The sequence below is a fragment of the Vanellus vanellus genome, assembly GCF_965231255.1.
Source record: "Vanellus vanellus genome assembly, chromosome: 3".
Taxonomy (NCBI): Eukaryota; Metazoa; Chordata; class Aves; order Charadriiformes; family Charadriidae; genus Vanellus; species Vanellus vanellus.
The window spans coordinates 54,413,316-54,429,049 of record NC_138907.1 but is presented as its reverse complement, the minus strand read 5'-3'; the positions used below and the strand labels follow the sequence as shown (position 1 = coordinate 54,429,049).

Below are 15,734 nucleotides of genomic sequence, written 5' to 3'. Positions count from 1 at the left end.
TACATGCTTAACTCACATTTGACAGCAGGATTCATGCTTTCAAACATACTTTCTTCATCCCCTTTTGAAGAAGGGCAAATCCTTAAGTCATTATTAATCACACAGATAAATCCCCAATGAGAAGTGGGAGCTTAAAATTGAGCACATATCTATACTTTGCTAATCAGAACAGGTACCATTGTCTTGTGGCCTCATACATAGCTTCATACAAAAGTCAAGAATCTCCCTTTCTCCCTCTTCCCATGTGAGCAATTGTTTTCACACGACACAGAGAACAGCAGCTGTATTAAGGAGACCAAGCAGGAAGGTAAGGAGATTAGCTTTAGCATTTCTTTACATATTATGCATGTGATGAAAACCCCAACAGTTTCTCCAACAAAAGAAGTTAAACTGTTCTCCCCCTCCCTCCTACTCAGCTTCCACACTGCTCCACCTTGTATCCAGATTCTGCATGGAAAGAAAAGTTAGCCACAAAACTGTCTCATTATTTAGTTTTCAGTGCCAATTGATCCAGTACATACTGAGCAAAAATACAATACAGCTATACAGTTGCTAAGGCAGTCCTTTTTCTTCTGCTATTATTCCCTTCTGAATATAACGCTTAGACATGCAGTACCTTCAGTGCATCTTCCTGAGTTGAAAAATCCTCATAGATGCCAGTATTTAGCTCTGGTGCATTCAGCAGCAGTTCAACATCAGCCATGGCCAGCAGGACTTTGTTGATTTCAACCAAGTATTCAGCTGAGAAAGGCAAGGTCCTAACCCCTGTGGCAAAGTGGCCTTTCAACCTCTGCTGGACAGGGATTGCCTAAAAACACGAAAGCTCATTTTATATTTCAAAGAACAAGCGATTTTATGAAAAAATCCTGAACCAGCAGACTATATTCAGAATAAGAACTCTTCTACACCAAAAGTCAAAACAAAGGCCTTTCTAGCAAAGTTACATAAATTCAGAAAGCTGCAAGTCCTGTAGAGAACTGTTTCTATATTTATTAAAAAAAAAAGTTAGAAAACAGTAGATGTCATGCTTCAGAATGACGCTGTATTATTCTTTATTAAAACTGTAGGGAGTGGGAAGGGCACTGCTGTTTGTCTCACCTGATCCTTACCGCTCGTAGAAATTGCACTTTTTGATCGAGCCTGTATCTAGTTGTGATTACAATCCAGTGTCTGCTTCCTTCATCATCAAGGACTCCCAGAAGTTACCAGTTTCCTGAAGCAGACTTTATTTTCTCTCCAGAGTCTTTTCAATAAGCATCCCCACTCACATTTCCCAAACATTTTTTAAATAAATTAGTGCTCCACCAGTACCGCAATATGCTTTTTGCAGCAATAGGAGGCACTAACTCCTCAAGAGCTTGGCAATTGTTATCTGCTCTGGCTGTAAGACCAGGCTGTCTAGCCAAATACCATGTTAGCTGATAAGAAAGCAAGAACAGTAATTTAATGCAGCTTTTTCTTGAGTTATAAATGATGGCCTGGACCTGAAGCATTAGGAAGCCAGCTGCCAGAAGCTATACTCTGCCATGCCTGGCAAAGGTAGCAGAGGCAGGTGGAGCAGATAGTCCAAAGGCTGAAAGCATTTTTTCACTGAAAAGTTTTCCTGTCCAAAAGGGTTTTGTTACCAACTCTGAAAACAGACCGGTTCTTTAAAAATCAGCACTGAAAAAATAAACCCACCTGCAAATACTGAAGAATTTAAGCAGCTCCTAAGCCACCATCCTGTACTTAGTGAATCTGAGTCAAGGAAGACACAGAGGCACTTGACTATGATTTACTAACAGCTGAGAATACACTTAAGAGTGTGAAGAATAAATGTATGTTCACAGCAGCTTCAGCCAGTGAACTTTACTCTGCAATTAGCCTGGTCTGCAGGCACACGTGCAGATCGCTAGCACAGCTGACAATCAGTAAAATATTAATCCCCACTAACAAAGTTGTTTGCAAACACCTGTGTATGTCCCTCCTCCACATGTTTCTGAGCATTTCAAATACATCACTGAAATTAACTGGAATCTAACGTATGCAGCATGTGTAGTTCAAAAGATAAAAGGACTGCAGCAGAAAAGGCATGTTCATATCTTAACCGTTCAGGATTTCTTCTCAAGCACTGAATGGTCCTATGGATTTTGTTTTATCTTGGTTTGTGGATTTTTGTTTTGTTTTCTTAAGTAGACAATCATCCCTGTATTGAAACTGGAGACACAGTTGTACTTCCACAAGGCCCTCACCCCAAACATGGTATGCTTTCAGTCATACATTAAACACCAAAGTAGCAGGATGTACAGGCCCATAAGCATAAATTGAGTCTCCTGAAAACAAGTATTAAGAGACGAGCATTACAAAATACTGAGCATTGCTTTTGATTCAGTAACAGTACAGCAAGCAAGCACACCAGTAAAAACCATGAACTACTCCATATGCTGTAGTTACAAAGGCAGCACTTTGGTCCCTGATGGTCTCCAAACACATTTTCTTGAGGCGCTGTGCATATTTTGCAGCTTCCCTCACTGAACTTTGGAGCAAAAGCCCAAGGCTTAGACAGCGGTACGATTTCCTGTGGAAGGAGAGGCCCCAGCTCCAAAGAGATCAGACAAAGCCTGTGCAATTCAAAGTGTCTTTCCCCCAAAAATGTGGAATAAGCCTGGGTTTGAACAAAGACCAGGATGCCTGCTGCAGCACAGCGGCCTGCAACATCTTCACTAGGTGTTTTCTCTAACTTTCCATCATCCCACAGGTCCCATTCTCACACAGGCAACAGTTCAGAATCCAGACTTCACCCAAATGAATAGGTGACTGGATTGTATTATCTTTCCACTTCACACACGTTGCTTTATCTCCCATTAGAAAAACACTTGCACGAGATTTTAAATAGCATCTGTTGGCATGCAGCAAACTTGTTTTCCACTTGTTGCCAACACTGACATATATCAAAACTTTCTGCTTCCCCAGCAGCAGGTTGCTGCTCTTCTGCCACGCAGTGAATTCCTCCTGGTGCTGTTCATGCACAGCAAACCTCACTACTAATCTCCTTCAGCTGCCTCCCATCACCGAGATGACCTTTCCTCCTTTCACAACCCTCCTTCTGACAGGTGAACATACGTAAGTGTTATGAACACATTAGTGCTTTACTATAGCCGAGTTTTAATTGTTCGGCTGTTCTCTACCTTGCATCGCAGACTGGAAGCTTCTAAAATGCAGCATAAAGTACTAAAAAGTAGAAAGGCAGAAGTTTGACATAACTATCTCAAGCAAGTCGAGCACCTGAATGTCACAGAAGCTGGGGTTTAGGGTTTTCTTGTTTTTTTCTTTTAAATTTAAGAAAAAGAAAAATAGGCAAGGAAACTCTTTTCTTAAGCACCGACAAGTAAAAAGTTAATCAAAGGTGATTGGGAGGAGGTCTGACTGGATGACTTAATAGCCCTTTTCTACTTTAATTCCAATGGTGACAGAGCATGTTTATTAAATTTGGTGTCTCTTTAAATACTAGGAAGAATGTAGGACTGGGGGGGGAAAGGGTAATACTTAGTAACTAGTTACTTAGTTACTAGCCTATGTTCTATAAAAAAGGCCCCTCAATGAGAGCTGCTAAAAATAATTTTAATTCAGTGGTCAAATAAAAATTTGTTTCTTCCTATACTTAGCATCTACTTTGATCTGCAATTCAGAATTTTGTTTCAGATTTTCTTTCCCTTTTACATTTATATGTATTCTGAAACAAAATCTACAAAGATTCATCTCAAGGAGATACTCTGACTTGCTTCCAAGTGAATTTTGGAAAACACTGCCCAAGAAATTAACATAAAATTACATAATTTACCTTGCATGTTTAACTACACAAACATTTTAAGCAAAAGTGTTTACTCGATCTTGGATCACCACACATTACTTGTCATCTTTGTAAATAAATATCTTTTTGATTAGAAACACTCACTTTTTAACCATTCCTTGCCCCTTCTCTCTAATACTCAAAATATTTCATAGCCAGTTTTCTAGGAAAAGCTAAAATCTTATGTCCATTTTATTTGTTCTTCTGGGTTAATTAATGCCGTCAGTAAGCAACATATTTGTGGGCAATGTAGCTAATGGTTCATATTTAAGTAACCCAGAACCTTCCCTATAAAAAGAACAACAGGGAAACAAATCCATTTTCTTTATTACAGGAATAATACTTCAAGAGTCTTCAAGATGGTGTCCGTGTTTCCGTTTATAGGAAAAACTACACTGTGCCTGCAACAGCAAATTCACTTACCATCTGCAAAATTATCATTTTCACTTCAAAACAGTTTTCTAAAACCTGGAAAAATCTCTCAGGAACTTTGGTCAACTAATTAACTCTGCAATTTAAGGTTTAATTTTTTTCTTTCGCTCATTCCAAGCCAAGTCAGAACAGAGCGATTTAAATAAATACTAAAGCAAGGTTAGAAAAGAAGGAACTCAAGGAGATACAAACTTCCAGTGCAGGCTTTTCTAGCTAACAGATTTGCAGGAAAATAAGGGTTATTCACGAGTACCTGCTATGCAGAAGGGTTACCAATATTTCAGCCACAATTAGCTCCAAAATCCCTAGAAGCACACACGACGAGAAATATTTATGATCCAGCTACTTCCAGCAAATCAATATATAGATATATATGACCTTCAAGCACCATAAATAAGTCCTCTCCTCCACACTCATTTACAAAAACGTAAATAATGTATTACATAAACCCTTAATTGGAGTCTCCTCCCCAGCTTGGCAGATGAAATTCTTCTTTCCTTCCCTGTTTGTTCATTTCAAACACTAGTTTCTCGTCCTCTGCTCACTGCACCTTCCTTACATCAAGGAGAGTGTCTGAGCCATCTGCGCACCAGTGGGTCAAGAATTCATTTAGTGCTCCTCAGTCCTGAGCTGAGCTGAGCAAAAAGCACTGCAATTTGCTATTTGGGGGCCCTATGGATACATCCAGGGTTTTCCTTTCCCCACCTTCATCAGACATCCCCACTGACCGAAGAACGGGGAGGGAAGGTGTTCAAGCACAGAATACATGGTAACAGCTGGGGAGGGGCAGTTTCTACTGCAGAATTTCACCATGAGGGTTCCCCCTGGTGCTGAGGGTAAGTCAAGTCTGGTGGCTTGAAGAAAATTCTGGAAAAACTGTGTTAAATTAAAATGATGATGATGTTTGAGAACACCGTTTGTGAATTCTATTTCTCCCTTCAGAAATGTTATGGTCCCATACCCATTTTTGGTGTTGAAGATCAATTAGTAAAGCAGGTGAAAGAACAAGCCATAAAGGTAAAATAAGGTCACCTGAGACAGGCTGGCTTATCACTTAAGTATCAGAGAGCTAGAGGCACAGGCAGCAAAAGCAGCAGTTCCCGAGTTTCCCAGCAGCAATGAAAACTGCTGTGGTCCCTTTCCAAAAGTCTAGCTGACTCAGCCAGACTAGAAACTACATCTGGGAGAATAAGGATATTTTTTACACAACGTAACTAATTCTGAGCAAAGATAACGTTTGTCCATCAATAGTCTACTGTAATTGCTATGGCAATCCATATTTACATGATATTCTGCATTCAGCCCCCAGCTACCAAAATGCAGTAATCCAGGAATGGATCCAGTAGTGATAAGGATTAGCTGCAGTACATTCCTGAAGAAAAAGGCTTTCTAGGAGGCAAAGAATCTTCCTTAGAGAAGATCAGTCAACCTGCAGCATGACCAACAGTGACAAGACCAATCTGTGGCACAACTGGACCGCTCCCATTAGCAAAGAACCATCCAGGTGCACCTTTTTCCCCCTTTCAATCCAGTAATTGATTCATTTAAAGCAGTTGACGGTGAAACAGAACAACTGAATCATGGATCCCCATTTCCTTCAAACAAATTTCCTGGCATCAGTCAAGTCCCAAGGAGCTCATGTGCAAGTACCACAGTACGCCAGGAGTGACCGCTGGGGACCTAACAGAGCAGTGAGATGTTGAGCAGTTAAACAGACTCTGGGGCCATCTTCGTTGCCCAGTGATGCGTGGGAGCCTTATAATTTGAAAAAGTTTCTCTAAAGATAAGCAGCTTTAAAAGGTTTACTTTCATAGCTGGTACCGAATAGCCAGCATGACCAAGGAGAGCAGACCAGCTGCCATAGGTCTACAGCTGTCATAGGCAGCTGAAGCCACACAGCACTACAGCTGTGAACGAAGAGCACCACATCACGATTTTGTGGTGCGAGTCTCACAGGGAACCAGAGCATTTTACCCCTGTCTCCAAGTTAATTGGTGCTGGGTTATAAAGTTACAGAGCAGTCAAAAAGAGATTGATTGGTTTTAATTATGAAGCTTCATATGCAGAAACTGAGAAGTACTTGACAGATTGCTTAGCCCCCAAGCTTGTCCAAGAAATTACTTACTGCTTCACAAGGTTCCTCACTGTTATTGCCTAAAATATTAATGTAATTACCATGCAGCCAAAGTGTTTTGAAGGATGAAAAGGAGAAATTAATTTAAAAGGAGAATTTAAAAACAAAAATAAAAACAAAAAAATCACCACCAAACACCACCAAAACAAAAAGCCACTGAAAGTATCTGTACCTTCAACAATTAAGACATACAGCTTTCTGGGCAGTAAATTTTTTCAGACCCTGACATCCTATTAAATCAGTTGTGAAATTGTTTGTCAAGACCTGCACACACACTTTATCACACATAACTCTTCTCATCAGAAATACTTCAACCTTTGTCATTTTTATTAATCTTCATTGTGTAAAGCAATATCAATCACATGAGGGTAGTTATCACTCCCTAAGCACTTGAGGCAGTGAAAGGCAGCATCAGAGTAGGTACAATATCCCAACCACAGGATGCAGAGGCACTGAGTTTAAGCCTCAAACAAGGCTTTTATCACACCTGCACCGACCAGACACTGAATCAGGCTGTTTGAGGCAGGGTATCAAAAAGAGCTAAGCCTAATCCCCATAAGCAAGACTGGGAAAAGAAACTGGCCTGATTCAACCATACCGCCCGGATCATGCTCTAAGACTTGGGCCTGATGGCTGGGATATTTTGGACCTATGATGACTATGTAGAAATCCTAAACTAGTGTTTCCTACTGAAAAATGAATACTGTTATTTTGAAAACACTTCTTTCCAAGAAGGTGTCAAAAGAACAGCCATAAAACCCTCATGTATTAATCTCTAAAGTTCATACATAGTCTTCACTCTGTTTGCTCGAAGGAACAAAAAAAAAAAAAAAAAAAAAAAAGTCTCATTTACCTGTAGTTTTTGTTCATCTTCCACACCTTGCAGCCCTGTCAGACGGTGCTCAGCCTCATCCAGCCACTTCATTAGGCTGTCATGTTCCTTCTTATACTGGGAAAACACTGGGGAGAGTTCCACCACCTGCCTCCTTTGAAATGACCTGCACTCCTACAATCCAGTGTATTAGGAAAAGAGGGAGGTGATGAACAGGATAGGTGTTATTTATTTGAAAAACAAAAATACTTGAGCGATTTGTTTGAAGAAGCATATTCCAAAATATGCAATTGTAGCCATTTATTTTTTAAAATAGCTATATTCTATTTATCTGCACAGACATGTAATCAAAGCCAGCCTGAGGGTCTTACCCTGCCTTTGAGCTACATCTGACCTTACCAACTCTAATACGATTCAAACAGGTGAACTAAAAGGAGTATAAGAATACAGATCCCCTTTGTTCTACACAAAAGCATGTTTAATACGACATAAGTATGAAAGCACCACAACATACTACAGTCCACAATTGCTGATAATAGACTCTTATAGGAAGCAAGAGGAATCCAGGAGCAGACTCATATTCACATAAACCTCTTCAGTTGAGAACTCAATGAATATGTTTGTATACGTGTGTCTATGCAGTCATTCTTCACACAGCCTGGTGGAGACAAACCTATGCTGGAAGACCAGCAGAGACAAGTGAAGAAAATGCCCAACTGTCTGCACCCATCTGTGTAAATACATATAGGGTGGCCCTTTCTGAAGCTGTGAAAAGGACTTTAAAAATCAAAACTACTCCCCCAAAACTTTGCAATGACAAAATTCGTGTTTTGGAATTGCAAAGATTCAGAGAGTCAGACTGTGTGTACACACATTTAACTCTTCCCCAGAGAAAAAAAAAGTCATAACCAGGTTGTAAGTGGGATACCAAAGGGAAGACTTCATAAATAAGCTTTAACTACAGTAACTATCATAATCATACCTGCACACTGTTGTACTTTTTCTGCAAAAGTAACAGCTGTATGCGGATCTTCTCTCTCTTATGGTCCTCCATAGGCTGCTGTAACAACTGCCCTCCTCTCTGTAAAACTTCTTCAATCTGAGCTCGCTCTTGATCCAGCTAAAATTACACAAGTCTGTATTATCTACAGAAAGTTCAGCTATGGTTTCCAAAATGAATTTATTACCTGCTCAGATATTAACAGTAATGGTACCAAGCTGTCGCTTTATTATTCAAACGTGAGCCAAACAAATTCAAGCAGTGATTCTCCTCCACAACTACCAAATTCTAAAATCTAACTTGGTCATTCCATAAACTTCATAAAGAGATGCCCTGCAGGAAGCTCACTCGATGGACCAGCAGCAGGCAGCCACAGCAAGAGGGGGTTATGACTTCAGGTCCATTTTTGTTCTAAACGTTCCTTGACAATAATAAGCAAGTTCAAAGCAGAATAGCAAGAAAACAAAAACATAGTATATACAAAAACAGCACAAAAGAAAGCATATGCTCTATAAAAATAGGTCATTCCACAGGGACCTTGTAAAAATTGTTTTCTGTCGTATACATGCCATTTTCCATAGACTTATATTCAGCTTTCCAGCTCAGTTTATAATATGTCATGTGCTTAAAAGGAAGTCAGATAGGGTGGCCTGGCAGGACTTTACCCAATTTTGTAGCCAACAAGGCTATTGCGGACAAAATGCAATCGAAAGTATGACCGTTTTACACAGGTGAATAGCAGAGCCTAGATAAGAATCTAAAAAAAGACAAATTCTGGTCCGAGTTCTTATTTGGTCTTGTTACAAGCCACATTACAACACTCTTATTTGCACCTCATCTCAAAAACATCCACTGACCTGCCCTATGCACTGTGACCCAACATATCATACCAGTTTAAATTTAAAGTGAAAAAAATGTCTACCCAATGCAATAGATTAGAGGCCCAAAAATGCTAAATATACAGTAAGAGTCTCAGCTGCATTAAGTAATCATTTCAACATAAGTTCAGTTAGACATGAAGAAAGAAAAAAGAAAGCTTTGCAGCCTATTATGTTTACGGGAAGGATTCCTTATAAGCAGCTACTTTGAGTAGAAGAGAGAAGATAAATGAAAATCAAAATTCACTACCTGAATTATATAAAACCATGATGAAAACACGGACAGATATATGACTAGTTACTCTCAATGCACCAGCCAAGAGGCGGCAGCAGCTATGGGAAAAGTATGGAAAAATTGTGCAGTGTTTCCAACAACCTACTAATTCCCTTCATTTTCTACTCCAGTCTTAAAAAGATTTTCTCAGAAGAATTCCCCCTCGAAGTCAGGTGGAATGCAACATGTGGACAAAATAGAAAGGGAGTTAGTCAGTTATTTAATTCTTCCATTGGACACAAACCTTTTCATCTTCCCCCCTCAACTCCAGATGCTTTTCCACAACTCTTAACATATTCTGTACATCACTCTCAAATTTTTCCAGGTCTGGAAAAGCTACTCTGACTTCACGGGGCTCTGACATGACAGGAAGTCGTTCCTGTCCAACAAGCATCTGCAAAGCAAAATAAAACTTTGTTCAAACTGAAAATTTAGTCTGAGCTGTCACACACAGTTTTATGATTTAAACCAGTTCTCCATGAACAGGCATACTGCTTTGTAGGACCATCAGATATCAGCATTTAAAAAGAGTTGTTTGATCTACCGCTGACAGTTAGCTTTGACACAGCGTTGATAGGTATTACTAAGCTTCTAGCTTCAGTCTGAGCATTTTGGTCTCAAAACAAACAAAAAACCCTCCAGTCACATCTTATGGTGTTGTACTTCATATAAATATGTACTGCGATATATACATTTTTGTGATCTTTTATAACTCATAGTTATTTGTAAATTTTCCCTTGCAACTCAAATTATCACCTGCTACTCTGGTAAAAAAAAAAAGCGGTTGGTCTAAAAATCAGTCTGTTCACTTTTCACATATAAATATCTACCCTTAAAAGAGAATCAAAAGCAGAGAAGTGCTGTTCTAACACTAAAGCTATTTTACATCATTTGGGCATAGAGTCCCCAAGCACGTGTTGGGGCTCACTCATCCTCACCTTGGCACTTTTGATGTGCTGAGAGACCTTCTCAAAGTTACGGTTCAGTTCAGCCAGTTTGGGTTCAACAAGTTCACGGCATGACATACCCCGACCGTTCATTAGGATGATAGCCTGATCACGCACATTATCCACTCGCAGACTAACATCATCTAATTCAGATGTTAAGCGCTAGGAAGTGAAAGAAAATGCAAAAAGTTACCCTAGGAAATGAAAAAATATTCTAAAAAAATCCAGGCAGCAAACCTGACTTCATTTCATTTAGAATCCAGAAGCGGTTACTTGACAAGTAACAAGGCCAAATGCCGGGTCCTGCACTTGGGTCACAGCAACCCCATGCAGTGCTACAGGCTTGGGGAAGAGTGGCTGGAAAGCTGCCCGGCAGAAAAGGACCTGGGGGTGCTGGTTGACAGCCGGCTCAATATGAGCCAGCAGTGTGCCCAGGTGGCCAAGAAGGCCGATGGCATCCTGGCCTGTATCAGGAATAGTGTGGCCAGCAGGACTAGGGAAGTGATTGTCCCCCTGTACTTGGCACTGGTGAGGCCCCACCTCAAATACTGTGTTCAGTTTTGGGCCCCTCACTACAAGAAAGACATTGAGGTGCTGGAGCGTGTCCAGAGAAGTACAACAAAGCTGGTGAGGGGTCTGGCAAACAAATTTTACGAGGAGCAGCTGAGGAAACTGGTGTTGGTTAGCCTGGAGAAGAGGAGGCTAAGGGGAGACCTTATCACTTTCTACAACCACCTGAAAGGAGGCTGTAGCAAGGTGGGCGTCATTCTCTTCTCCCAAGTAACAAGCGATAGGACAAGAGGAAATGGCCTCAAGTTACACCAGGGGAGGTTTAGGATGGATATTATGAAAAATTGCTTCACAGAAAGGGTTGTCAAGCATTGGAACAGGCTGCCCAGGGAAGTGGTGGAGTCACCATCCCTGGAAGTATTTAAAAGACGGGTAGATGTGGTGCTTAGGGACATGGTTTAGTGATGGTTTTGGTAGTGTTAGGTTGATGGTTGGACTCAATGATCTTCAAGGTCCCTTCCAACCTAGATGGTCCTATGATTCTATAACAGTGACGTTTCCTACCTTCACAGTTTCCTCCTTTTTGCTTGCTGACTTTTTTTCAATCTCATCCAGCAACGCTTCAGCCTGATACAACCAAGTACTTATGTGGGCAACATTTTCATCAAAAATTTCCAGCTGGCTCTGATGATTCTGGACGGAGATGAAAAAAAAAAAAAAGTATCAATGTGAGAAACAAACAAAAAAATCCACAAAAAAAAAAAAAAACCAACACAAAACCCGAAAACACCCACACAAAAAACCACACACCAAAAAAAAAAACCTGCCAAAACAACCATTATGAGTAAAAAGGTGACCAATGTAATAAAGTGTTATGGATACACCTTGGAAAAGAACACTGAAAATTGTACCTTTCACCTTCAATAAGTATTTATAGGAACTCAATTTTCATTCTAGACCCTTTGATATTATTGTTCCTACTTCATAGAAAGGGAAACAGAAACAGCTGATGTGTTTTTTCCATCTAAATAAAGACAGCATATTACAACATTACAGTCAACCAAAAAACCCACTATTTTTTTCCATTATTACTAGCAGATACAACTGTACACGCTATGTGCGGTTGTTGGTGGTGTTTTGTAATTGAAAGTGGATTACACCAAAACCTACACATTGCAATAGTAACATTTTACGATTTTAGTGATTACATTAATATATTTCTTCCTCTTAAAAAAAGTCACCACATTGTAGACATGTTAATTCCGTCTGCTTTTGTATGCATTCAGAAAGTGTAACATTAAGTGCCACAGACAGAAACAACATGTTATTCCGTGTGACAAAGCAAAGCTATCAGATTCAGAGAAGTACCATCCTGCTTAAGCACAGAGCTTCTTACCCAAAAACGGGGTAGCTAAGCATTGATCTTTTGGACTAACAAAACAAAGGGAGAGGAGGCAAGAGACAGAAGGCCTATGATTGCTCTCTGTCAACATCAAGAAACTTATATCTTCACCTAGCGAACAATTTAACCTAACAAAGCCGGCACAAGGACAATATTCATCACCAGGTGTGAACATAACTTAGAAGCTTTTTGGTTGTGGATCATCCTCACAACATTTACAAATAAGGGTAAACTACGTGACTGCTCCTATCATGGACATCATTGGATTATGAAACAAACAGTACAACCTGCAACAAGCACTGGACAGGATGCACAGGGCTCACCATCTAGGTATTCACCAGTTTCCACAATTTCAGCCCATATCAGGAGCTTCTGAAGGTGGATTCTCATAACTAGCTGAACAACACAGAAATACCTTATCTAGCATTCTGATACTAGCATCAATTGTAGACTATGTCATGTCCATTTAGCAAAACTTGCAGCTTTAGGCTGTATAATACGCTCAGTCTTCCATTTAGACAGACAGACAGACACTCTTGGCCTCAACTCAGAGTCAGCATATTCTTAAACACTTGCAGTTATGGGCTGTCCGAAAGAGCGATAGGCTGACAGAGCACTTTGCTGAACACCACTAGGAAGTTATCAGTTGTCCAAACAGCCACCATCTGGGTCTCAAGAAAAAAAAAAAAAAAAAAAAAATCTATCGACATGAAAACGCTCTGCTCATGCAGGAGCTGGCACAGAGATTTCTTTCCGGCTGAATGAAGAGCAACACACACAGCAGCCTCATGGAAACCAATCCTTTTGGGCAAGCTCCTTTTGTTTTTTACTTACATTAATAGATTCATGATCTTATAAGAAAGTTACATAGAAAACACAAGATCCAACTTCTGGGTTCTAATCTGTTATGAAACAAACAACACTTCCATAACCTGGTATTTTCTTTCCCCTCATTTTAATCTGGCACAATCAGCTACTACTAGTTAATGAGTAAACCCACTAGCAGTTTTATGAACGCTTACATGCCTCATAACCCACTCAGTCTATGTGCAGTGGTAGATGCCACCTTTCAGGATTGTTTAGAAAGTTAATTCTATGCACTAGGGTAGCAAGAATTGTATCCATAGCTAAATAACAAATGGACACAAAAGGCTAGCGCTACTGGTGTAGCAAGACAGAAAGTGATACAACATTAACAGGGAAGAGGTGCAAGGAGATAAATTTGTAAATAAGGACAAAAGATAAAAAAACGTAATGCGATGGCACATAAAAGGGGGGGTGCAGAGGAATGATAAAGAGATTAAACCAACAGATGAGTGAAAGGTGTTCACTAAGCGTATGCTGGATTTTCTACAGAAAAGATGAATTACACTACAAAGTCCAGGGAGACTAAGAACCTGGAAGAGAGTCTAGTACTGAAACCAGGAGAAAGAGAAAGGCAAAAGAAAAAAAAGAAGTTAAACCTACAGTTTTATTCTATAGAACTAAGCAGGTTATTTCCACTCAGTCAAGTAAACTGTCTGCCTGGGATATTTGCTTAGTTTCATCACTCTCACATCCAGATTCTGCGTTTTCATCTCCTACCCACTGAGCAATAGACACTACTACCAACTACATGGTACCAGTGCCTATCAGCACACCTAAAACACTTGGAAAACAGTTTCCCACCTTCCTCACTATATAACCTCACAACTCACCTCTCCATCTACAGAGTAACCAGCTACCCATTCTGTATTCCTGTAGGTCCATAAGGCACCATGAAAGCTTCATATCAATAGCACGTGCTCCAAGGGTGTGGAGGGAGAACTACCCTGGATATTTGTCACACATGCAGCTTACCAACAAGGTGTCACACCAGTCCTCGGTCCAGGTACGAACTCTGCTCCAACCAGCATTAAGGACACACAGCTTCTCCTCCAGGGAAGTCTCACTCCCTTCCACCAGAGCCTGGAGCGCAGTGCAGCTTTCAGTGATGCTCTTCAGATCAGCTTTCCTCCTCTCCAGCTCTCTCAGCACATTCTGAAACAAGAGGAGCCATTAACACTACACACTGCTCCCAAGGGCAAGGGAAATGGATTTTTACCTCCACAGGAAACACATAGTATCATAGGTGATCTTCACTTGAGAAAAAATCAAACTAACTAGAATCACATTCTGTTTATAGTCACTCTCTGTAGACAGCGATCTCTTTTTTGAATGAGACAGAGAGAAGCAAGCGGGAGTACAATGCATATAAGTGTCCTGAATCATAGAATGGTTTAGGTTGGAAAGGACCTTGAAGATCATAGAGTTCCAACCCCCCTGCCATGGGCAGGGACATCTCCCACTAGACCGGGTTGCCCAAGGCCACGTCCAGCCTGGCCTTGAACACCTCCAGGGATGGGGCCTCAACAACCTCTCTGGGCAACCTGTTCCAGTCCCTCACCACACTCCAAGTGAAAAACTTCTTCCTAATGTTCAATCTGAACCTGCCCTCTTCCAGTTTAAAGCCATTCCCCCTTGTCCTATCACTATGTGCCCTAGTAAAAAGTCCCTCCCCAGCTCTCCTGTAGGCCCCCTTTAGGTACTGGAAGGCCGCAATAAGATTTCCCTGGAGCCTTCTCTTCTCCAGGCTGAACAGCCCCAAGTCTTTCAGCCTCTCCTCATAGGAGAGGTGCTCCAGCCCTCAGATCATCCTCGTGGCTCTCCTCTGGACACGTTCCAGCAGGTCCATGTCCTTCTTATGTTGGGGACTCCAGAGCTGGATGCAGTACTCCAGGTGGGGTCTCATGAGAATGGAGTAGAGGGGCAGAATCACCTCCTTTGACTTAACACCTTTTTGTTTTGTTGCTTCATAACATCTTCACAATTCCTTTTCATTATGGTGGTAAAGCAGATTTATCACATCATATTGTAGGTGCAATTTTAAAAGGTTCCTTTCTGCACTGTCAAGCACCACAGAGAACACAATTTTCAAGAGACACTTTGGATTTCTCTGTCTTGTCCTGTTAAAGTACTTTTACAGTTGGCAACAATGAGAAAAGTGGTAGGCCGAGGCTGAATGTTTGTTTGTGAACCACCACCACTCATTACTGCATATGTTCAATTCACTTGCTACATATTAAAGAAGCCCTATTGTTATATTACTTATACATAGATAAGTAAATGTATGGATCTTTAGCTCTAATATTTTTTCTGAGTCATCTCTGATTTTAAATAGTTGGGGTTTCTTTAACCTTAAAAAAAGAAAATCTTCTTTGAAAGAAAAAATTAGGTAACGTCATCTTTTGAATAACCGTATATGGTTTCCATGTGGAAAATAGCAGCTCTTGCCACATAAGATCACCAATTATTATTGATAACATCTGGCTATTTAGAAAGCTCTTTGATGTCAGTGTACCGTGTGTGGAAGAATGCAGTTAATCACAACTAGTGTCTGGGATTCCTTGAACACCTTATTACCTGTGAAGTAAATAATTTATTGTTTACTCATAACTTATCTTAGAGACAGCAACGA

At 40.5% G+C, this 15,734-nt stretch overlaps 1 protein-coding gene across 1 annotated transcript in view; it reads right to left on the bottom strand.

Annotated features, from left to right (window-relative positions):
• The window catches only part of LOC309669917 (utrophin-like), a 245,502-nt gene extending 237,160 nt beyond the window's left edge, over positions 1-8,342 (bottom strand). The window contains exons 1-3 of the mRNA XM_082480714.1: positions 8,210-8,342; positions 7,249-7,401; positions 617-808 (exon numbers count right to left, since the gene is read on the bottom strand). Of these exons, the coding sequence (XP_082336840.1) occupies positions 617-808; positions 7,249-7,401; positions 8,210-8,281 (417 nt within the window). The 5' untranslated portion in view covers positions 8,282-8,342. The remainder of the gene's footprint in view (positions 1-616; positions 809-7,248; positions 7,402-8,209) is intronic.
• Positions 8,343-15,734: the final 7,392 nt, after the last annotated feature.